Source organism: Anopheles moucheti, chromosome 3 (genome assembly GCF_943734755.1).
Source record: "Anopheles moucheti chromosome 3, idAnoMoucSN_F20_07, whole genome shotgun sequence".
Taxonomy (NCBI): domain Eukaryota; kingdom Metazoa; phylum Arthropoda; class Insecta; order Diptera; family Culicidae; genus Anopheles; species Anopheles moucheti.
The window spans coordinates 53,512,857-53,537,216 of record NC_069141.1 but is presented as its reverse complement, the minus strand read 5'-3'; the positions used below and the strand labels follow the sequence as shown (position 1 = coordinate 53,537,216).

General features: G+C 42.2%; 3 protein-coding genes across 6 annotated transcripts; 1 reads left to right on the top strand and 2 right to left on the bottom strand.

Annotated features, from left to right (window-relative positions):
* Positions 1-192: 192 nt before the first annotated feature.
* LOC128300238 (cytochrome c1, heme protein, mitochondrial) lies at positions 193-3,026 on the bottom strand. The gene is made up of 4 exons (XM_053036237.1): positions 2,875-3,026; positions 2,096-2,140; positions 1,450-2,025; positions 193-1,380 (listed from the first exon to the last, which is right to left on the bottom strand). Exons 1-4 carry the CDS (start codon positions 2,944-2,946, stop codon positions 1,153-1,155), a joined length of 921 nt encoding a protein of 306 aa, XP_052892197.1. The 5' UTR covers positions 2,947-3,026; the 3' UTR covers positions 193-1,152.
* An 893-nt stretch (positions 3,027-3,919) lies between these two features.
* Positions 3,920-15,210, top strand: LOC128305173 (protein LSM14 homolog B). 4 transcript variants are annotated; one of them, XM_053042503.1, is made up of 9 exons: positions 3,920-4,030; positions 5,692-6,086; positions 6,607-7,029; positions 8,955-9,271; positions 9,351-9,509; positions 9,583-9,735; positions 11,326-11,558; positions 11,659-11,936; positions 12,061-15,210. In XM_053042503.1, the coding sequence occupies exons 2-9, from the start codon at positions 5,966-5,968 to the stop codon at positions 12,066-12,068; spliced, it is 1,692 nt and encodes a 563-aa protein (XP_052898463.1). In that variant the 5' UTR covers positions 3,920-4,030; positions 5,692-5,965; the 3' UTR covers positions 12,069-15,210. The 4 variants fall into 4 exon arrangements, with proteins under 4 accessions (XP_052898463.1, XP_052898464.1, XP_052898465.1 ...); XM_053042504.1 differs by lacking the exon at positions 3,920-4,030 and adding an exon at positions 5,005-5,129; XM_053042505.1 differs by lacking the exon at positions 3,920-4,030 and adding an exon at positions 5,084-5,201 and having other exon boundaries at positions 9,583-9,708.
* Positions 15,211-20,537: 5,327 nt separating this feature from the next.
* On the bottom strand, positions 20,538-23,995 carry LOC128304476 (caldesmon). Its single transcript, XM_053041670.1, has 2 exons — positions 23,959-23,995; positions 20,538-21,793 (listed from the first exon to the last, which is right to left on the bottom strand). Exons 1-2 carry the CDS (start codon positions 23,993-23,995, stop codon positions 20,538-20,540), a joined length of 1,293 nt encoding a protein of 430 aa, XP_052897630.1.
* Between the last annotated feature and the right edge of the window lie 365 nt (positions 23,996-24,360).

Below are 24,360 nucleotides of genomic sequence, written 5' to 3'. Positions count from 1 at the left end.
CCCCCGCATAAAATGCACGTTGTTGCATTTTGTGCAAGGAGGAGATGGGAACGGTAAATGGGAACATCTTGATGACGATAACGACCAGAAGAGGCAGCTTCAATTTTAAATCTCACAGTTTCTTCCATTGTTTTAACTTATTCTTATTTAACGAGTAGTAAAGTATAAACAAACAAGACCAAACAGTGATGGTTTAAATTAACAACGTACGGTTTTATGGTTTATTTCGTTTTTTTGCTAAACATACCTTTCATCATCCGCCAAACCAGGAATTTTAGGACCTTAATATTTTGTTCCAATAAATTATTTCCAATACTACTACCAGACATTCCCTAATTTAGGTACCTTGCAAATCCTGCAAAAAGGATACTCTCTTTCTCGCTTGAGGAGTTGGAATAAGCGTGACAATATTTAAAATTGGCACACTTACGCCTTTTCCTCGATGGCAGTAGTACTGCGGCCACACTCTGTGGACACACTTTCGGACAAACGCAGCCCCGGTTCGCTGGTAAAATACACCATTAAACAAAAACCACCTCCCACTAAAAAACGAAGCAGTGTTGTCGGTTTTGTCGATAATTTTTGTAGCATGTTTGTTGTGTTTGTTATTACTGCGTACAATGGTAATTGAACTATACATGGAAAACGAAAAGAAGGTAAAGAAAACTAATTTAGAAATCGGTGCAAGGATAGGCGTGATCCGAAAAAGGCTCTTTGGATGTCAGGGGTGAAAGTGACTGCCGACGAAAGGCGAGAGGGCAACAAAACACGAGCGAGTCAAGTGGGTGCTGGTGTGCGGCAAATGTATTCACATTTGTCCAAGCATTTCATGCTGTGTTTGGCGAGTATCGATAGATAGGACCGGTTTTAATGTCCTTTAAAGTAAATCACTCAGTACCCCCTTTTGTCGCACTGTACAATGTTGCACACTATCTCCCTCCTGTCATTCTTGCACCGATTTCCACTGGTGCACTGTGATCCTATCACACCGATTGACCAAAGCTTTTCCAATAATGTCCCGGCCAGTTTTCCTTCGTCGTTTTATGTTTGTGTGCCAATCGGATTTGGTCTCAATTCTCGGTCAGCGGTTGATGGCTAGTTTCCTCCACATCACATCTCACCTATACTGCTGCTGTTGTGGTTGCAAGCGGCTTACTTGCTCTTTGGGTGGAAGGAAATCTTTCGCGTCTTGAGCGCAGCCCACTTGTGTCGCTTGATGTAGTAAGTCAACGCACCGAGGATCATGATAATGCCGACCGATTTGATACCCATGCGTTTGCGCTCGTCGTGATAAGGTTCTGCTGCCCATACCAGGAACGTGGACACATCCTTGGCCAACTGACTGGCCGTCGGTGGCGTACCGTCGGAATATTCAGCGGCCTGAAAGTGAAGTTGTCATGTAATGTTCATTTGACATTCACGTCTCGGGTAAGTTACCGATATACATACCTCATTGTACAGTGCTTGCGCCATCGAGATGGCACCACCAGGGAAGTATGGGTTGTAATACTGACCCTCACGTAGCACCACACCCGCCGGGGCATCACAGTAGCCGGTGAGCAACGCGAACAGATAATCCTCACCACCGTGGCGTGCAAGCGCAATGTAGCTTAGATCCGGCGGATAGGCACCGTTGTTAGCGGCACGGGCCGCTTCCTCGTTGGGGTACGGGCTCGGGAAGTAGTCTGATAGCTTACCGGGCCGGTTAAAGTAGTTGCCAGCCTCATCCGGACCGTCGCGTACCTGGATCTCCTCCGCTTCGGCCTTTGCTTCCGCTTCGGTATGCGACACACCGACCAGATTGCGATAGGCAATGAAGCGCATCGAGTGGCAGGCCGCACACACCTGCTTGTATACCTCGTACCCGCGCCGAACCGACGCATGGTCGAGCGAGTCGAGCACACCTTTATGGTTCCATGGCAGTGCTGGTGGGTGCACTTCCGTACCGGATGCGGCTACCGATTGCTCCAGAGCGTAAAGAAGGGCTCCGGCACCGCCTACCAATACACCAGCCGCAGTAGCAACCTACAAAAATAATAAAAAACGAGAGGTCAGCACAGTTTACAGATGAAAATAGTTACAATTGTTCAAATACCTTCTGGTTTTTAGTCCAGGCGCGGGTCGTAGAGAAATTTTGTACCTGCAAAATGAATTATAATAATTCGAGCGTTAATTTAAACCCGTTCCAATCTTTTGTAATTAAATTCCAATTGTTTTGACCTCAAAATTAGTATTAACACTTATAAATAATCATTTTGTTCCCCAGTCTTTGGTAGAGCTCCCATCAGCAGGAATTATATAATACGAGCGAAAAAGAACAACAATCGTATTTCACCCGTTCCGTAACACTGTCCTCTGCGCTTTCGAACAAAACATATTTGACCTATCCCTGGATGATCATTGAATGGAAATTATTATTCCACAAGCCTTGTCCCCCTTAATCCACAACGTTTCGGGGTTTTGCAGCTGTGTACAACATAACAAAACGACCCGTGTGTCTCATGACGTTTCTCGCAAAGAACATATTTTCTTCCCGTTGTCAAGAGATTTCACAATTTAAGAGCATTCAGAGCATGCTGGCGAAGAAAAGCAACCGACCCTGATCCAGCATTGCGGGTCGAATTCATTCTGCAAGTCCTGTGATTACACAACATTTTCTCACTATCGAATTCTCTTCACTTGCGTTACAACCCCCTTTGCACTGCACAACGGGTGGTGGTGGTGAGTGTCGTTTTGCACGGGTTCTACTTGAAACGGGACGGCTCAGATGAAAGGGCACTTGTAGCGCGGGGTCAGGACATTCGATGTCCCGACCCCTTCACAAACACTTTTGCCCCGCAAAATCCCCGTAAAGGACATCGCGTATTTACCGACCTTCTGCAAGGTAGCACCGCTTTTCGGGCTCAACAATCCGGATCCACAAATTCGTCCTACGAAAGCCGCCATGATTGGACTGCAACGGGGCAAAGTGAAAGATTCTCCTCGCACACTCTGTTCGATACCGTCGTTTCGTGTTCGCTTTTGCCGTCTCGTTTCTGCACCTTTTCTGCCCCGTGCCGGCGGTGGTCGTCAACGGGTGCCGTTTTTGACAGTTTGTGATCGATTTTTGCCTCCCTACGATTCAGTCATGATTGTCGACAGGTAAACTTTGATTGTCGCAAAAATACGACGAATGAATGATTATTTATTAACCACCGTTTCTCTTATACTTGACGTTTACAGTTTAGTTCTCTTTATTCAATTGTAATGTGCAAATTTGGGATTATTGTCTAAACTGTTCCGTTCTAATCGTGGTCAGCTCTACACGTGTTGAGCTCAAATCTTGATATGCCCACGTGCCTTGCAGGATTAACACAGGATTTCGATTTTTTTAGTTCTCTAATGCCTATGGTTCACTACCAAAAGCGAAGTATTTTATTATTGTTTTGCAAAAAATAGTACCCGTCAGTTTTTAATCGATTTCTGATAGATTATCATCGATTAAGAAGAATGTGACATTTGCGCTGCTCATATTTGACAGCATGCGTGCGATTTGAATAATCTATATACTAAAAGCTTCAATACTTCGTGCCAGATTGCCGAGTGTAATCATTGCAATAGTTTTGTTTATTAAATGACCTAGCCGTTTTAGGATGCTCGATGCGTTGAGGGTCATTTTTATCAATTAAATTTGATTCACATTGTGTAACATTTTGCACAAAAATCATTCTCCGGACTGCTCGTGTAGCCGCATCAACAAAAAGTGGTACTTTTCGACTGGCGAGCCTAAACAGACTGTACGCTCGTCGTCATCGCGTTGGCCACTGCTGGCCGGTATCTTGAGCACCGTATTCGTTTATGCTCGCCACCCCGAACTCACCCTTCGGCAGTGTTCTTGCATTGAAGCGCTGTCGTTTTTTTCACAACGTCAGAGGAGTGAGTGTGCGGAATAGAACAGCGCGTTCCTTTCTTCGGTCTTTTCGGCGTGTCGCGAGGAAATTCGCGCTTCGCATAGCGGGCCTACGGCGTGCGTGTACAGTGTACAGCGGTGGTGAGTTGTGAACTAAGCCGAAATTTCATCATTGTGGCGCACGGTGGAGTGTTGTTTTTGCGCTTCTACTTGCGAAGGTTGGTTACCTTCAGCCGGATCGGCAGAACCACCGCTAGAGAAGGTTAGCGGCGACGGTGTCGTTCCGTTTTCTTCACCCGTTTCAAGCGTTTTGTTCGTCCACCTCACACCTTCGCCGGGGAGAGTGGTGCTTTCGCTTTGTGTTTGTGCGGTCATGTATGTGTCGCTTTGTGTGTGGATGATGTGTGCCGTGGAAAGCATTTACATTTGAGTTGGAATGCGTACTTTTCAGGCAGGCTGCTCGTGTAGTGTGAATCCATTTTTGCTAACATTGTAAGACCTATCGTATCCGAAAGGTTGCTCGAAAGAGTTGCGTTTCTTCTTCGCATCTCCGGTGTTTCGTGATAGTGTTAGTGTAGTTTCCCTATTTGCTGCGTCTCTGCTTCGAACAGGCGAAAATGGAATCAGCATTTCTAGAGGGCGTCCGGTAGATGCCACGATGGTGCTGGGCAGCGTAATTTCGGTCATTTTGAGGCTACTTTAGAAATAATGCCAGCTGCTGCTGTTGAAAGTCGACACTCGTGCACGCAGGAATCGCGGTCGCGGTATTCTTTCTTTTCTTCTTAGTTTAGTTTTTCTTGTACTTGCCCTTTCGCATCTCTTTCGCTCTCGCTCATTACGCTAGTGCTGATCCGTTCAAGCCTTCCCAGCTGTCAGTGAGAAAAAGGTTGTGTGTTTGCAACGCATACGCATACACTTACTCGGCTTTTCGCTCTCATTACAGCTCACTCGCTTATTCGCTTGTGCGTGTGAGCTAGAAAGAGACGTAGCTCGTTAATTTTCATATATGTGTGTCTGTTTCCCGTTTCGTGTGTCGTCCATCTTTGAATTACTCTCGTCATCAGCATCATCACCATCATTGCCACCACCACCATCACCATCGGATGTGTCGCCGTAAAGTATCGTAGCGACTGCCACCTTCCTCCTAATCCAAGCTGGCATCTTTTCATCCTTCAGCCTGCATGCGTGTGAAACGCATTCTCGATCGGGGAATATCCTTTCATTTCAGTCGTCGTCAGAGGTCCGTGAAGTTGAAGTAGTTATTAAGGCCGCGTGTTTGAAGATCCGAGCCAGGTGTTAGTGTAGTAAAAAAGTTCGTTTGAGTTTTCTAAACAAGATTTAGTAGCTAAGCTAATTACAAGACTATTTGCTCATTGCGGAAACCATCCATCGGCGTTTGATCCTTTGCAGCAGCCATACTGCATTTAATATTCTCAGTCGCCATTGTTTCAGTGACCGGAAGTGGAAGCTACTACCCGAAAAAAACGGCAATATCACTCACAGGATGAAATGTGAAAAACATCGCTATAAATTTTAAGAAATCTCATGGAAAGGGTGTTTAAGAAACAAGACGATTTAGCTTTAGTTTCCATGGCAATTTCCTGATCACGTATGTTCTTCACACGCAACAACTATGGGGCACGCGCCGCGCGCCGTCAGTTAAGCGCGTGAATCTTCTTAACCTCTTTGCGAGAAAGTCATTTTACGTAGTTAAACCCCGTTTTGTGGGGGTGGTACGCAATTCACACCAGGCAAAATTCACCTAGCTTATTGGTCTTTATTTTCTTCGCCTCTTTTCACAGCTTTTCTCTAAGCGCGCAGCACACATTGCGCGGTACTGGATAAAATATCAGTGGTAAGCCCAACCAGCCGTGAGTTTCAAACAATAGTGCATACAAGATACAGTGTATCACCGTTAGTACCTTACTTCTAACGGGCGAAAGTGTTCGGTGTGTGAAAAAGGTGCGCGGTGTGGTGGAACGTTTCATCGTCTCGCCGCAGACGCGGTCTTTGACCGCTAACAGGCAAAAAAGAAAAGACGCACCGGTAGAAAAGTGAGCTAAACAAAGCCTCACGATGAGTTGCCCTATGCCGGAAATTGGTTCCTGCATCTCGCTGATATCGAAAGCCGATATCCGCTATGAGGGACTGCTGTTCACCGTTGATCCGGAGCGATGCACGATCGCCCTTGCACGAGGTAAGTGTTCGTGCGAAAATATCGCATAAGACCGATCTGATGATGTATAACCCGTCACCCACAGAGATGCTGCTGTTATGAAACGAACGAAATTTCAAATATCTTATTGTTTGATATACTTCAATGTGATATATTTAGCTCAAAGATCATGATCCTTTAACTAGGATACTCTTTCGGCCAATTGTAAGATGGTCAAAGGAAAACAAAATGTCTTCCGATTGTAAATTGCAATGGAGGCTTCACGTTCATATTGAATGTCATGTGTTAAAATGTGTAGCTCCATTTTGATCAACTGTAGGATGTAATGTATAGCAAGAAAATTTGAATCAAACAGCAAAATCAACTGTAATATTTTATTGTTCTTAAAGAACGTCCTGGGCCTTTGATTACATACTTCCACTACTTGAGTATTTAAGTAAAATATCTAAAAAATGCACTAAATGGCGTCATGTACTAATATTCTTTTTTTCCGCATGTTTCATTGCTTTCTTCGTGGGCGCGCTCCATGGATCCACAACAGTCAAGTCGTATGGTACTGAGGATCGGGAAACACAGTTCCCGATTGCACCGCAGAACCAATGCTACGACTATATCCTCTTCCGCGGGTCGGATATCAAGGATATTCGGGTGATCAACAACAACCCGGTCCCGAACGATCCGGCCATTATGCAGATGCATCTACCGCCCCAGCAGGGACCGCAGATGCCGATGCCGAATAAGCTGGGTCAACCGAGCTACCAGTCGCAGCCGGGTTTTATGATTCCGCAGATGGGTGGACCACCGACCGGTGGACCACCAGGCGGTCCGATGGGTGGAGGCCCTCCCGTAACCGGTGGTCCGATGGGTGGACCACCACCACCCGGTCATGCACCGCAGATGGGTGGTGCCGGTGGTGGTGGCGGCCAACCCTATAACGCGTTCGGTGGAATGAACAATCTCGGAGGTATGCTATCGATTTATTTAATTGTGAAACAGAAATAAGCTTATTGGTGGTGGTTCATTTGTTCGTGGAGGTGGTGAAGATGGCGTAACCGATGGTAATGGCAGGAATCAACAGCAACAGCAGCAGCAACAGGTTGAACAGCAACAGTCATTGGAAATGTTCACGAAAGCAGGATCCTCCAAGTCAAAGGCAGATCTTTCTTCTGGGTTACTAACTAATACTACGAACGCTCGTGCGATACAGCAACAACAGCCGCCATCGGCCTTTCTTCCCACAATCGTTTCCTCTGGATCGATCGGCGGTATGCTATCCGCATCATCGCCTCCTCCCTCCTCCAATGAGAATGATCTTCTTGTTGCTGATGAACGTGGGCCTTCCGGTGTCCGCTCTACTGTCTTTAGCGGTGTTGCTGCGGAACGAAATCCAAAACAGCACACGCATCAACGGCAGCAGCAAGGTGGGATGAAAATGAGCGATCGAGCACCATGTTTTGTGTAATCAAACAAAAATTTAATGCCTTCTCTCAATCAAGAGAATCATATGAAGAATCAATGAAACGTGAACAATGTCAAAATTTGACAGCACCTTTGTTACATATGGAAAAACGATACTACATTTGATCGTATTTGCTTAAGTTATTCTGCTTCCGTTCTTGTGTTGGTTTTCGCATTCCATGTGTTTTTTTATTTCCCATTCATTGCCTTATTGCCTTTTCTGCTGCATGATTTTTTTTGTTAATGTAAAGCAAGTAAAGGATATAAAAACTTTAGCTCATAGAACCTTCTATCTTTTAGTGATACGCTTTACAAATTAAAAGCATATGCAGAGAACATTTAGCATTAACGGTCCATGTTTGCAAAAAACACAATACTTGCGCAATATTTTGATGTACGAATACTCTGCAAACCTTTAAACGAGAATGCATTTGTTATCAAGTCTAGCGATAACGCTTTGTTTATACGATAATGCGTTACTCCTTCCTTTTCGTACACACTGATGTTTTCAATTTCTTGCTTGGTGTGTATGTATATGTACAAACAGAAACATTTCATGCTTCTTTACGTTGTGCTTGGTTAAATTGTCTGGATTGCGGGATCTGCAATACAACAGTCTTATATGAATTTGGTACATTTATACGACCTTTGATTTTTGTCGTTTGTCAGTTTCGTTTGTCGATTTATTCTACAGCTTCTCGCTACAATCAATGCTATTGTTATTTCTTCTTTCATTTGATTCATCTTCCTTCTTTAAAAGTTTTCTTGAAGTTTAATTTATTATCATATCCATTAATGCTTTTGCTAGTTCAGGTGCTTAGAAATTAGCTGATTTGAGCTTTTTTCCAAATGAAATATTTATTCCGGAAGTAAGATAACATTTTCCAGACGTGTTTGATAGTTAAACGATGCCAGATTTGATAATAATGCAAACATTTTAAAAAAGGATAGTTTTACTTGGCTTAAAATGTCTGCTGTCGCCGATGTTGCTGTTGACGCTGTTTTCTCATTAAAAACCATGCCGGAGATGTTTGCGCCTTCTTCACTGATTGCTATTTCATATAAATTAATTCAGCTTATTTATTGTATCTTTAGTTAATCGTGCTTGTTACGTTCATAGCTTCATCTTGTGCACATGTTACTAATTCCTTCCTTAGCTTAGTTGTGTTGTGTGAGGAAAACTCGTTCCTACATTTTTCATATTCCTTTGCATATATAAATTTGCACTGCATTCATTTGAGATTAAAAACAATTAATTTATTATGTGTAATATTTATAAATTCTACGGCTAAGGGTTTTCTTTTAATTTTGTTTGTTTTCAAAAGAAAAAAAAACTATCATACATGGTGCTTTGATAGTATTGTCGAAAATGGCATGTGATTGATTTGAAAATATTTAACTGATGTCGATTAACTCGTCCCGAAAAATCAGGCAGCGGATCGCGTTCGGGAACACCGAGCAACATGTTGTCGCGTAAGAGTCCAACGGTAGACATTGCTGTGCAGACGAACCAGCAGCAACAACAGCAACATGGACAGCCACAATCCCAGCAGCAGCAGCAGATGATGCAGCAGAACAACCGTGACGGTGGCAACAATAATCAGCGCAACAAACCCAACCAACACCGAGGAAATCATCAGAACAACAATATGCGAGAGCGACGCGATTCTGGCAAGCAACAGCAGCAGCAGCAGCAGCAGCAGCAACAACAGCACGGCAACGACAATCAGATGAAAGAAAATTACAAGGTATGGGTAATTTTTGGCGTGTTACGATTCTTGCACTCGTCATATATGTAACCTAATAAATGCGAAACAAACATTTTAGCCAAGACAACAACCACAACACCAGCAACAACAACAGCAACAGGGGGGCCAAAATAGAAGCGGATGGAACAATCGGAACCATCAGCATCAAAACAACGGAAGTGGTAATAACATTGTGCGTCGTCCGCGTGGAAACATTGGTCAACCGCAGCAGCAACAGGTACGCAAAATGATGAACACGATAGTTCCGAGAGTATTAACGTCTATTGAAACTGTATATCTGCATTTTGTAGGGTGGTACCGGTGGTACCGGTGGTGGACAGCGTGCAAAGAATTTGCTAAAGTTCGAAAATGACTACGACTTCGAACAGGCCAATAGCAAATTCGAAGAGCTTCGATCGCAACTTTCTAAACTTAAGGTGGGCGAAGAGTTGAAACCAGAGCAGGTATTTTATTTTTTTTATTTGTTATTGTCTTTATTTCTTACCCCAATATCCTTCTGTCGCTCCTTGTTGTCCCCACCGTTCCTGTGAGATTCGCTATTCAGCAACGAACAGCAGGTGCAGGAATAATGTAAACCGCTGTAATCCCAGATTCCTTAAAATGAATGAAGATTGCTGAAGGTGTTGTTTTTTTTCATTTTTGGTGTCATTTGCTCTTTTTGAATAGTTTCCCAATGTGTGACTGGAAACATTCGTTTTTATGATGAGTTTTGTGATACCTAGGATCACGCTGATCTAAAGAGCACTGGGCGAATGTTGTATAAAGAAGCGTCCACCAGCAGCTAATGTGTGGGTTGAGCTCAAAAGTTAATTTAATCTTATTTCTAAAAGTGCATAACCGTCTAGTACTATTACATTATTCTGTACATGAAAATTGTCACAAAATGGAACCATGCAGCATATAAGTATTAAGTTTTTTTTTAGTTTTGGAAAACAGAATATTATTGGTGTGTCCAATTAATCGTTTATTATTTGTATATAACTTCAATGAAAAATCATACAAATTATGAATTGAATTTTAAAATATTCATGAATCCTCAAAGATGAAAAACATAAAGTAAAGAAAAAAAATCTTTAATGATTAATGATTTTTAAGAGTCTGCAGATTCTGAAGAATCTTCATGAATGTTTGAAGGGTTATGAATCTTCAAAATATAAATTTTGAGTAATTTATTCAGTTCAAAGAACCATTCAGACTCATTAATCTGATTCAAATCCACTCAACACGGAAAATAGCAAACTGCCCTTGTTTATTTTTTTTCTGTTTTTGTTAATATCAATGTTGCTAGAATGTGTACATCTAGCAAAAAACAAAATGCTATCGCAATAATTCCAAAGCTTGCAGTACTTATGTTCACGTTTTTGTTTCAGTACAAATCAAGTATTTGCTATCGTATTGTTTATTTCTTGTCGACACGCATAATTACATTAATATAATATCATTACTAATGTTGCTTTTTTGCTCTGCACATTGTTTGTTATTTAACACATATTTAAAGGCGTGTAACAATTTTATATTTTAATGTTGTTTATGAATCATGATTTTGTATCTTTTTTATATTCTATAAAAACGGTAATGATACAAACATGAAAGAGGACGGTGTGACATATAACGTTTGTTTTCGGATTTATTCGGCCCATGATTAGCACACATTTCATCATTATTGATCATTGATTTTCTTGTTTTCTTGCTGCGTAAACAAGAGAAAATCGTATGATTTCTTGCACCATTAATGGATCTCGGCACAAAATTTACAAAAGATCAAAATTTTGCTGTCTACCTTCTTCTTTCTCTTCATCAATCCTTCCTAGTAAAAAAATAGTCGTGCGCCTTTCAGCACGCATATCAGATATAAGCATACCAAGCGGCAAAAGCATATTTGATATGTGGCAAGTTAGTGCGCAAAGCGGCGTGTGAAGCCATAAATAACAAAACTGTTGTGTTTCTTTTTACATCTACCGTCATAAACTATCTACCGTTTGCCCGAATTATCTATTGTACGTAAAATTGTGAACGAATTGGATTGGATGCAGATCACTACCGAAACACTGGACAAGAAGGACGATTCAGGCAACGAAACAGGTGCTGGCGAGCATGAGCAGGAGGAGGAAGATGTTATATGCTACGACAAAGCAAAGTCTTTCTTCGACAACATTTCGTGTGAGGCAGTGGAACGCGCGAAGGGAAAGCAACAGCGTACGGATTGGCGCCAGGAGCGCAAGTTGAACACGGAAACATTCGGCGTAGGATCGACAAGGCGTGGCGGGTGAGTGTCACTTAATTTAAATTTTCTTCTATTTTTCCCAGGTCTTCTGAATGCGTTGAAATGAATACATTTTCTAATGTGTGCTTTTAATATTTAATAGATACAACCGACGAGGTGGATACTTCCACCGTGGCATCAATTACCATCGCGGAGGAAACAACTATCGTGGTGGTAACAACTATAGAGGTCGCAGTGGAAATCGTAACAATCAGTTGAACGGTGGCAATGGTATGTCGCATAACCGATCGGGCGGACAACAACAAAATGCAACTGGCAGCAACTCTACTGGCAGTGGACAACAACAGTCGAATCAACTAACCTCGACGGCACCTACTAGCCAGGATCAGCAGCAACCAGCGGTCATAGAAGTGGCGGCAGGTATGAGAAACAATTTTTATTTGATTTTATCTCAAACACTTCCTAACCTTCCATACGGAAGGTTTTATCCCCGAATGTAACTTCCATTATGTGCGTGTGCATTAATACCTACCTCTCTTTATAGGTAAATAATGTCACGGAAATGGGATCACCACGGATACTCTGTTACTTTTAGAAAGCTGACTAGATCCATAAACAAAACGATTCAACGGAGAGGAGAAACAGATAAAAATGTTGTCCTAAAAAACCAGTAGAATGAAAAAAGTGAGTTAAAAGCAGCGAAGAAATGGCAGAAGGTTGCACACAGTCGGAAACAGCTTCATGTGCAGTATAAATGATGCATGCCCCGCGAATAGGCACCACCGGCGGGAGAAAAAAAGCGTATTGTGCTACTTGTACACGCTAAAAACTCCTACATTAAAATCCATGTTCTGGATTAAAAAACACATATACAAAGGATGAAAGTATGTAGTAGGAGTATGTGAAAAATAATTAAAAGGTACTACATGCAACGTACTCGTATAGAAAAAAAAACTGCGCAGTGCAGCTTGAAACGACAGATCGATCTATTCTGCACCAATTAATGATATACGTATATGTGTGTGCAGGAAATCAACAGCAGCAGCAGAAGCACGTTACTAAGATCCTACATACAAAGAGGGTAGCATCAGCATGATAGTTTTGACCATCATCACCTGGTTAAAGTGTAGTCTCTATCACTACATGGACATCAATAGCATGGCGGTTCAAGCATTAGAGATAAAGGAAGTCAAAAGTATGCATTACAAGGATGTTAAATCAATGTCTGTTGATAAAGAATGTGTTGTGCGAATGGATGGATGTTTGCTTGCGTACGATAGAACGCAAGCAACAGCTAATTGTTGGTTTAGCCTGCCGGGCTTATGTATGAAACGAATTCAACATAAAAAGTGCGATTGAAAGACACGCTCATAGACAGCCTTGCAGTAGTAACGACCGCAAACATAAGGTGTTTGCTTTATGTTGACCACGAAAACAGGAGGCATCGTTCCGTTTTGCATATGATTATGATGAAATGAGCTAACAAAAAGTGTGATTACACGGTTGGTCGAAATGAGAATGAGATTGCCCTACACCTAGTGATAGGCAGAGAAGAACATGATTGAGAAGGCCGTACATTGCTATAGAGCAACGCAACATTTACCAGCATGCTGCAACACAAACCTTAACGATGCTTTTAAACCGCCGAAGTAGATTCTTCATGGCAGGTCCCGATTACCCTTCTAATTGCTGCTCTGAAAAAATCGTTAAAAACATAGAGCAAAATGTTAAAATCGAAGATTTCCATTAATTGCCGTCTCTCATGTAGAACCATTGGCAATAAGGTTTGCTTTCAAGTTTGGAGACACGTATCTGTGTGTGCACGTATTATCGTATAATTTGCATTATAAATAATGCACAAACCTTTCAGTTTCGTCAGTTAACAATCGTAGACGAATCGGGACAAACAGAAACGTAATGGAAACCGTTACTAAACGGGATCAAAGTATTTGAGGAGAAAAATAAAAACAAGCAAACAAACGAAAGTAAGCAAACAAAACAAACAAGCTAATCAGAAGAGGAAGGTATCAATGAACAACAGTTTGATATGTTGCACCATAGCGGAAAAAGTGGTCCTACATTAATTGTAAAATAGCTTGGCAAGAGGTAGCATAAAAGGGTGTAGAGTACTACACCTGGCACAGCACCACCCATAAGTAGAGTAAACCATAAAGAGGACCAAAATCAGAAGGTTGCAATAAGACCATCCAAAGCACCCTCTGTTTGCGTGAATTCTGCCCTTCATAAAGGGGATGCAACAACAAATGTGGTAACGAGACAACCAAAACAAAGTCACGTGGGGGTGGATAATTTGATCCCGTCCATCCGCCCGATGAAATGGGTGTGTAAAAGAGATAAACAAAAGCAACAGTGGCACCATCCACTTTCGACTATATCAGGTTTCCGACAAATCGATTTTTATGATTTGGATCTAAGTCGATTTAAGTATAAAATCCGCATGTTCTTTTTCGCAATATGATCAATTCCAATATCTCTCTCTGAGTGGTCACGTTGGTGTGTCTGCTGGTGTAAAATTGAAACCAAAATATTTACACCACGCTTTTCTGCGCTGCTGGGTTAAACTTAACGGATGATGTGGTGGTGTGTGTGTGTACGTTGTGGTGCATCCAGGCGATAGATTATCACTACTCCTGTGACACAACGTCACGTGTGAATGATTTTTGATTTGGAATAGAATTTCTTTAAATTTGTAAAGTCTGAAAGATTGATTGCGGCGCATCATATCATAATTATGTTTTTTTTTGCTTTTCCTTGTTTTTACTTTAAATTTTCTAAGATTATCATTTTTCATTCTTATATAAATTATAGTCAGCATAGTTTTTTTTGCATTCATTTCAAGCATATTTACTTGCTCTGAATGTAGTTGAAGAAAGATGTAGTTGATCATATTACTACTTCTACTACTACTACTATTACTACTACTAACGGTACGTGCTTAGTACTTCTTTGCACATTGTCCCAGGATGTTTGTTTACAAACAGAAATCAAACGATTTATGTGAGATGAATATATTCAATGTGGAACATCAATCTGTTCCTTTCGCAAGCGATCCTTCAGGACGACGGTCGAAATCGTATCGTGTAATACAGTATCGATCGATCGAGATTTGAGCGCTTGAATATGATCTGTGTTTACGATAGGATAAGAACATAATGCCGCCCGCTTGTAAGCATTGCATTGAGTAATAGTTGCATAACGGCAACAGAATGTTAAAGCAAAATGTAGAACCGTAATCTTGCATAATGATTTTGAATCGCAGGGACGTATGTATTTGGAAGTCAAACCGAAGCAAAGGTACCAAAACCGTAGGAAACGAATAGAATATTATAGAGGCACAAGAGAGTAGGACAACGGTGCAGAATGGCAGCAGGGGGTGTAGAAAATGTGATTTGAATGATTTTGCATATAAACGTTGAGTTTTTTAAAATACCGTATCGGGTTTGTATGTAAAACCGCTTATGTACGTAACTATTCAGCTCGGTTTTAGGTTAAATTCTATCCAGCGCTTGGAAGTGTGAAACCACCAGTCAAAAGTGTAACAGTTTACAAATAGAGGAGCAGCAAAGCGTAATGGCATGCGAAGACGAGATAGTTACGGGAAGAAAAAAACGATATCAACTAAGTTTTGGATTAATTATATTTAAAAACCCGGAAAGTCGAAATCGAAGAGGTAGAGGAAAGGAAATATAAAGCATAGAAGCTGAGGAAACATGCATACCCTAAACAAACCAGACGTTCATTTAGTAAAACAGCACCGTGTACACCTGCCGTCGGGTATAAGAGGAAGTTGTAGAGCAATGAAACTCATTGCTTCACGTGGTCCGAAGCGAAACAACTACGAAAGAATGGTGGGGTGTTATTTTAAAAATAATGTACCTTTCTGCATGATATGATGCCGATGATGATGGAGAGATCGCTTCCCATTCCGAGCGACATTTTGGCAGGTGTGATGAATTTAAAGCAAACATTTTCCTGATGGGTAAATCTGTACAATCTCGCGGATATATAGAGTCACAGTATTGAGTGTGAGTGTATGTATGTGGATGCGTGTGTGTGTTACACACACTTAAACATATGCAGAGAAGCAGTAGGAATTTAAACTCCTAAAGTAACCCCACATCTAAACGACGAAAATAAGCATCGAACGGCGTTCCCCTCAGAACGGTGAAGCTATAAACGAGGGATGTGGAGATAAAATCGTTTGAACTGCGAAATGCAACGGCGTGTACGTGTGCGTGTGTATGTGTGACTATATGTATGGTTTTCGCAAACTTAATAGAACTTCCTGTAGAGATAAGCATACAGCGTAACGTAACGAACAACAAATAAACAAGATATATCTGGGTCACGAAAAGGGTTTCGGAAATAACCGCAAGCCAAACAAAACACTTTGACACTGGTAACATTCTTGAAACCTGACATATTAAATGAAGTAGAAAAAATGTAGCCCCACTTGTGCGAAGAAAAACAGAGAGAGAGGAAGTGGGGAGGTTCGAAAATGGTCACCGTTTTGGACGGACGGAGCAGACGTCAATACAAAGCAAAGAAACCTATCACAAGCAGTACGGCCACAAAACAAGACAAAGCAACCATAGAATATAATGACACAAAACTAACGCGGCAGAAGAGAATATTCATAACCTTATAAGCAGGAGACCAGCTAAGAGACAAAAGCATTGATTTTTTTCTAGTGATAGGGTTTGTACAGATAATAGGCAGCCAGTGCGTTTTCATATAGAAGTTTGGTGCTCTTACATTTAGGCCGCTTGTTTGTGTAGAAGTGTGTCAACTCAGCGTATAAACGCATTTGGTTTGCATTCGCAGTGGATCAACGGTTGACCCGGGCATACTATTGCCCCCATGTGGAAATGGCTTATTTTGTTACCGGCATTATCCGCGTTTTTCATGCTTATGTTATCAAAATATTAAAAAGCGACTATGAAAACCACCGTATGAATGACGCTTTATTTTTAAATGCGCTAAAGCTGAGATCTCAATCAGACCCTAACTGGAAAGTTAAGCGAATCACCCTGCGTCCTCCATTGCCGGGCTTGAATGGCTTGTTGTCTGTACAAATCCGAGTTAAAGAAGAATCAATATAACAGTGCATAAGAAAGGTGTGTCGTTCGAAACAAATCAAAGTCCGGTTTGAAATGTAATATTCGATTGATTCCACGAAAAGGTAGGAGCAATGCAAGCGAAAAAGTTGTTTTAAAACATTCAAACGTATAAGAAGGCAGATGAGTACGCAGCACCAATGAGGGGCTAGTAGGACAGGACTAGGACGGGCGTGGAGTGGGATTACGCTTTTCAGGACAGGATTAAACAGTTCGGTAAACGAATTCGACCCTTGGAAACAAGTTATCGTTAAGAAACTAGACAGACCAACATTTGCTAATGGTTGTAGAATCAGTGTAAACAAAAAGGATAAACAGAAGACAGCAGCCTCACGGTTATGGATATATTGGGGTAGAGATGGGTGGAATTAAGTATGGAAAACCGGGGGCCGTGCGGATAAAGTGCAAACAGGAAATTTAATAATCGCAAACGATCCGCCAGGAACCATCCGTTCAGGAAAGCAGATTGCAAAGAAAACAAACATGTTGCTAATTTCAACACACACACACACACACACTGGAAACCCACGCCCCTTGTGCTAAATCAGGCTAAGTAAGAAGTAGTGCTGTTGCATGACACCGTACGTCCTGTCGTCGATACTCACAAGTTGCAGCCAGTAAAGTTGCAAACTTAGTGGCAAACCATAGAAGTACTTTCTACTGTCTTGACGCGGCGTAGTGCTTCGAGCGGCCCGTCAGCCAAGGGTGTGTATGTTGCGGTAAAAGAGTAATTAACATAAACGCGGTGTATCGAAAACAAAACACAACATATATGTGAATAACATTATATATAAAAAAATACATGTAATTATGGACAGGATTTGCAAGTTTTGCGGAAACAGGGAGACAAAAAAAGCCAGATAGAGCGACGGAAGGAGGCCAGGCAGGCGAGCAAATACGCAAATTCATACCCTAAAACAAAATTAAATAAAAGCAGGTAGAGAAAGAAAGCGTGGGATAGATTGAAAGAGCAAAAGTAGAAGATAAATAAAGAAACTAATGCCAGCCGAATACAAAACAAAAACAAACTAAACGGGAAAATATAAGCTAGAGAAAAGCTACTTGTCATAATCTCGTGCAAGAAGAATCAACTTGGATTCGAAACAAGCGAAACCTCCAAGTCTTAGTTGTTCGGTGTTACATGATTTGTAAAAAAAAAGTAGCGACCGCACCTACAGTGATATAGGGTGAAAATTCATACATACGTTGTCAATCCATCCGAGCCTGGAGGGGCTTCGTGTGGGCTTCTTGTGCGTGCGATACTTCTTTCGTTTTGTTCTATGTTTTGTGGCGGTTGCTTAATCATGTCTCTTGATCAAGACACTACTCCTGGATTGACCGACATTTAAACCATGGCCATAATTAAATATCTGAATTTAAAATATTAGCCCAGTTTCGTAATAATTTGGGATAAATCATTTTATTTTATTGCAATCCACAATACACAGTGGATAGGGACGGATAGTTCAAAAAGGTTAAAAGAAACAATGAAAGGGAGAAATTAGTTTAAAGAGCCTGGCAACTAAAACGAAGGAAAATATGTAAGAAAAATTTAATTTTGAATGGCCATTACAATTGAACCCTGAAATGTAATGTCGCATTAACCAGCCTGCAGAGGAATGAGTGTCTGACCAACAGTGGTGCATTCCGAATAGAAAAGAAACACAGAGCAAGTTACAGCAAAACGAAAATAAGTACAAAGCATGCCCAAGAAGTGCACAGAAGAGAGTTCCAACGGGAAGGATGGTTTACGAACGTGTCCTTAGTGCTTACTTCGGACGACCGCCAACACCGCCGATACACAGAGTGGAGTTGAATGGACTGTTGTGAACAGAAAACAGGCGCGCTACAATTGCAAATTGCTGACAAAAAAGGGGGAAAATATACGGAAATATATTAAAAAAAGAAATAAACAAAAAGAGGCAGATGAAAAATACCCCGTTAGAGTACAAATAGTGCTCTATAGTAAAGAAGCGAACTTTGAATGAAGTTTAATGCACCAGCGGTGGTAAAATGAAAGAAAAGTCGTTAGAGTTCATTTTATTTACCCACTTCTTTTGTTTAGTAGCTAACAATCAATATACTTCGAGGCCATTTCATCATTGTCCGGGTGCGTGGCGTGTCTAACAGCTCAACTAGATCATGGTTCCATCCCATTTTCTCCACACAGGCTTTAGAACTGCTTGCTTGCTTTCAAATCTCGACCTTCAACAGGACGGGAGGGCGATGGCACGTTTGAAGTCGTCCATAATTTCATCCCCCCTGGCACAAGGATCAGCAATTGGTCTTTTTATAGCGAGTTCTGAAACATTGCTTTGATCCAAAATTGATGAACCCCTTCAAGACGCGTTCGAGAGGAAGATCCTTAGACGGATGCCTGTTCCGGATGCGTAGAAGGATCATGAAGGAAGCCGCTACAATGACGAGATCAGTCAAAAAGAAAGATAAAATACAATGAGATTGGAAGTCATAATAGTTTTAAATAGGGAGGTAGTTGGAAGGGAAACGTTTTGGTCTATACTGTTGAAGCACTAGGGCCGCAACCATAGGGATTTATCACGGAAAAAATAAATTCCATAAAAAGAGGGTGGATAACACGTGCTCGGTCGTGAACCGACTATTGTTAGAAAATTGACTTCAGATGGCAGGTCGCACCATAAGGCGACCCGTTGTCATCTACCACGAGTAGCTTAGGCTGGGACCCTTTTTATGGAATAACTTAAACACATGCTTTCGGCTCCTGCAGCAGCACGTCTAATCATCCGCCCAAGGTTAAGCTTTAACGGAAGAAGGGTACACGATCAGCAATGCGGAAAATTGCTGCAGTTGATTCGATTTATCAGCGAGCGAATGGTAGCGAATATCAAATTTTAGTAATAGTCGCTCTTTCCTTACCTTACAACAACACGATATGCTTACGCCACGAAAGTACTTCAAGCTGTGAGGCAGCAAACACGGTTGCGTGCAGTCCAATCCTCCTCTGGGTTTAGCAGCAGTTATAATGTGTGCACGCCAATTGACCACAGCCATGGCCAGCACTGCTCACCATGGGGAGAGGTGAATTAATTATTTGCGATGAAAGAAAAAAAATATAAAACGACCAAAGACTCGATATTTTCAGCAGAATCGTCGTGAGCATGACGGAAGTATCGCGTGTTTTATGACCATTGGGTACGGCTTAGCAGTTGGCAGCGTAAATGCTACAAAAGCCGAAACTACTGCACCGACTTTACGTTACGGTTTCGCTGCATGTGCATTTGTGCACATGGGAGGTGTTAAGATAAAGTGCACTACGGTAAAGGTTATGCTTGAAACCTTAGGAAAATGTCCGGAAGGTTAATCGGATGAATTAAACCCTTTGCAAATCATGAAAATTGTAATCCTGTATATTGAAACGATCTTCGATTTTTAATTCTGACTGCTGATCATGTCATTAGAATGACACCGGACGACACAACCCGAAGGGTGACCCCTCCCCCCTTTTAGGTCATCTTAAGCAGTGCACCTAAGTAGTGTTGTCCTTAATGAATTCATTGAGAAGAGTCATTCATACAATTCTTTAGTGAGGAGCTGTTCAAATCAGAAATCGACTCTTAAAAGATTCATTAATCATCTGAGCAGCGGCGGATCATGGATCGGTGTTAGAGGGGACGTATATGACGGACAAACTCATACGTGAAGCATGATTCATGAATCTTTAAAATAGAGATTCAAATTCAGTTCAAAGATTCATGAATCGGAATAAGATTCACCCAACGCATAACCTAACTCAAGCTGGGACCTTTTCAATGAATTCCTTCAGTTACATTGCCGATTAAGACAAAAGTAAAGAATTTGCAATTTTATTGAAAACTTCGCTTCCATATACGACTTAAAATCTTTGCTAACCGTAGGAAATTTGCTGCATCGTGTGAATACCATTCCGACGGCGGTACTTTGGGTTCTGCTGCTGTTGTTGCTGCTGCTGCTGTCGACCGGTCGTCCCGCTCTGCTTCACGTCGTACATGTTCTGATGCTTGTTGATCGAGTTCCGCAGCTTGCCGTGCAGCCAGGTCGCAAACGCTTCCTCGTTCGATTGTGCCTTCTGTCGCTGTTCCGCGGTACGGCGCTGCTGTCGCTCCCGGACGCGTTGCCGTCGGGCTTCGAGCCGGCGCTTCTTCTCCTCCAGCTCCTCCCGTGACAGCCCATACTCGGAACGGAAACCGTTGTAGTACGGTAGCTTTTCGCCGGACGATTTCTTATGCCGGCAGCACTTCCGGCGGCAGGTTGACGATCGTTTCGCGCGATGCTCTTCCAGCGGACGTTCACCGTCGGAGGATGAGTCATGCTCCGCACCGTTCCCGCACGTCGAACCCGTCCGACCACGGTAGTACGGTTCATCGTCATCGTTGTCGTCCTCATAGTGCACCTCGTTGTCCTCGTTCCCGTCCTCTTCTGTGGGGTTCGTCTCTTCGGCCTGGGAATCTCCGGATCCGGATCGGGAGTCTGCCTCGCTGCGGTATGTCTTCAGCGGGCTGCTGCTAATATCTTCACTGCTCCCCGGATTGTGTATCTCCGTGTCCATGCTCGATCCATCGGTTGGTTCCTCCTCCTCTTCCTCCTCTACCTGCTCCTCGTGAACCGTTTCCTCTTCCACTTCATCCTCCTCGTCCGACACCACCGATTCGCCCTCTACACCAGTCTTATGTTTCTCCATGCGATCGTCCGTACCATCGGCGTCCTCATCGTAGTCACCTGCCAGCTGTTCCTCTTCCACCACTATCTCCTCGTCCTCCTGGTCCTGTTCCGGTGTCGTGCCTCGGTCGTCTAGATGCAGCTCCTCGATGATCGTGTCAGCATTCGTTCCATCCGCCTCGCTGCCATCCCGGTGCACATCGGCTACCGTTTCGATGAGGGCAGTTTTCTTTTGACCTGGTCCACCACCGCCTCCACCACCACCACCGCCACCACCACCCGTGTATCCATCATCTTCACTGCTGTAATCATCCGGCTCGTAGTCGACAAGCTGCTCCCGGAAGGTTACCCGTCGTTCGCCGCTCACATGCTGACGTGGCGACGGCGGTGTCGGAATAGCAAACGATTCCTGGTTCGCTTGAATGATTTTTTCTTTGATGTTGTACTCGTTAGCAGGTCGAAGAACTAAAAGCAGAAATATGCAGAGGAAGAGGTTAACGGGGTATCCTTCAACATTCACTTTGCTGTGTAAAATGAGTGTTATAAGCTGAAAATATATAATACTGATTGGCAATGACCTGAGTAATTTCTTGTTAGTCTCATTTTTCAATTGAAGGATTCGTTTTTCAATTGTTATTTGAATGATCGTTAATTATAGAGTGAGCGTTCGTACCATATCGAAAAGATTTTTGAACGTACGTCCAAAACATGGCCATATATTCTTTTCGTTAGCACTGGGCCTGACCGGGCCATATCAACTTATTTTTCATGAACCACGTAGTGCCGGATAGTCAAGTCCTTGCTACGGTGGATTGATCCGAATGGGATTTTGATCCGGTCCGTTCGTAGGAAGACCGGCTCAGTTACGATTATGCCACCGAGCCGTCCCGTCATGGCCAGATTTGTGCTTGACAAAACAAGCGCATCTACAACAGTTATATTCAGTTTGGAAAACTTCGCTTAACATGCAAAATTAGTTTATAAAGGGTATTCCAAAGTAAATTGCATCACGGTTGAAACGATGTGGAAAATTATCTAATTAACTGACCCTTTTAAGAAATAAAACTAAAATTTATTAAATATGACCCTGGCAACATCTGTACAACATCTGGTTGCTGTTTCTTCTGTACTTTTCATGTAACTCATTTTTTCTTCATGTCTCCTTAAGATTAGCTCTTTTTGGGCTGCTTCTGTAGTGTCTGTTTCACCAGTTCCGGTGAGGGTTTCATGTCTTTGGATCCGAAGGTGAGAACACTCTAGAAACAGAATTGAATAGTGGCACGAAACTATATCAGACCTGAAGGTGAAATCCTCGTGTGGTCTCTTCACAGGACATAAACGCATCTGTAGACACTCCTTGAGGTAAATCTTCCCATTTACAGCCTCGCTAGTAATAAAATAACGAACGCCAGCTTCTATGTTTTACCACATGAGCAGATCGCTTCACAAATCAAATATTTCTTGGCAAACTTAGTAGGCTTCGGGAATATTAATTCCTCCGGACGTCAAATTTGTCCTTGACAGCTGTGGCGATTTTCCACGTGTTTGTACAAAATGTTTTCGCGACGTTGGTTTGAAGCTAACGCCACATTTGCCAAATTTCAACAAATCGCCCTCCGTCATAAAACATTGTAAACAATCACACTTTAAACTACTTCTACTCAAAATTTCATGAAGTAATACCCAATTGGTAGTTTTAAACAGCGTTTCAACCGTGATGCAATTTTATGTGGGTCACCCTATAAAATCGTTTAAGGAACAAACTCAGAGCAATTTTTATCATGATTACTGTATTTCATTTCAGATCGTTTTGCAAAACTGAACATTTGGAACGATTAGCAGCAGAGGAAGGTTAAATTCACTTGAAAATTAACTAATGGTATACATTTTTGGACGATTTCGACAAATGAAACGATGATAGTGGATGATAAAACAGCCAGCTGAAATGGTGTTGGTTTACGCATATAAAAGTTCATACAGAAACCAATGATACCACCAAGGCGTTTAAAGGAACACGACAAGGAGAAAACGATTTGATAAACACGTAAATCATGGGACAGTTGGTTGACAAAAGGGCAAGCAGAGCGGTTGTACAAACAAAGTGTGCTTTACTACTCAATCGAGTAGTAACATCAACCCATTTTCGTAACGCCTCTTGAAGTGTGGAAGAATAGTAAAAAATAGCATCAAACATTGCTGGAGGTGAAAACATATGACGCTTATATACCGTTTGTAGTGATGCCACAACTGCACTTGTTTTCTCCAATACAGTATTAACAAACTAACTGGGGGAAGTAAAAGAATTGGAACCCGGCTAGAGCAGCCTTGATGTTGGCACACAGAGGCCATTCGTATCAGAAAACATCGCACGACTAGTTTCCCTTGTAGCTTTGTAACCAAGAAACGGGCGTTGTTCAAACGATAGTCTTAACAAAAAAAAATTATTTTAACAATTTTACAATTACTGCTTAAGTATATTGTTGCTGGTACTCCAAAATACTTGAAGCGATAGTAATAATAATGACACATTGATTCTCATCGTGTTATCAACACCATTGAGTAGGATGGAACTGATTTTTCATGATTTCCATTCCGTGATCACGTTCCATCATCCGTTACAACCTACTCACAGTATCCTTCGTAGTCGTCTTCATCGTCGTCGATCATGTTGCCGAAATATAATCCTTGGTGTTCAGTACGATAAGCTTATTTATCACACCTATAATCACGCTACGTATTGCACTTATTCCAGAAGACTATTGTGTACTGCACGCTTCTAACATTTACACTTCCTAACATAAGTTCATCACACCGTCATCACAAAAATCCCGGACTGCATTTGGACCTTTCTCGCTCTCCATCGATAGCCAGTTGTCAACTGAACTGAGGTCTGGGTAAAGGACTTGCCCAGACCGAACCCATGCCGGTTGCCATCGGGACACGAAGACGGCTTTCGTGGCACCCGTTTGCACGTTTGTTTACGCGGCTTCGAACGAACGCATATCCTTCCATATCGATGCCAGCCGGCCGTT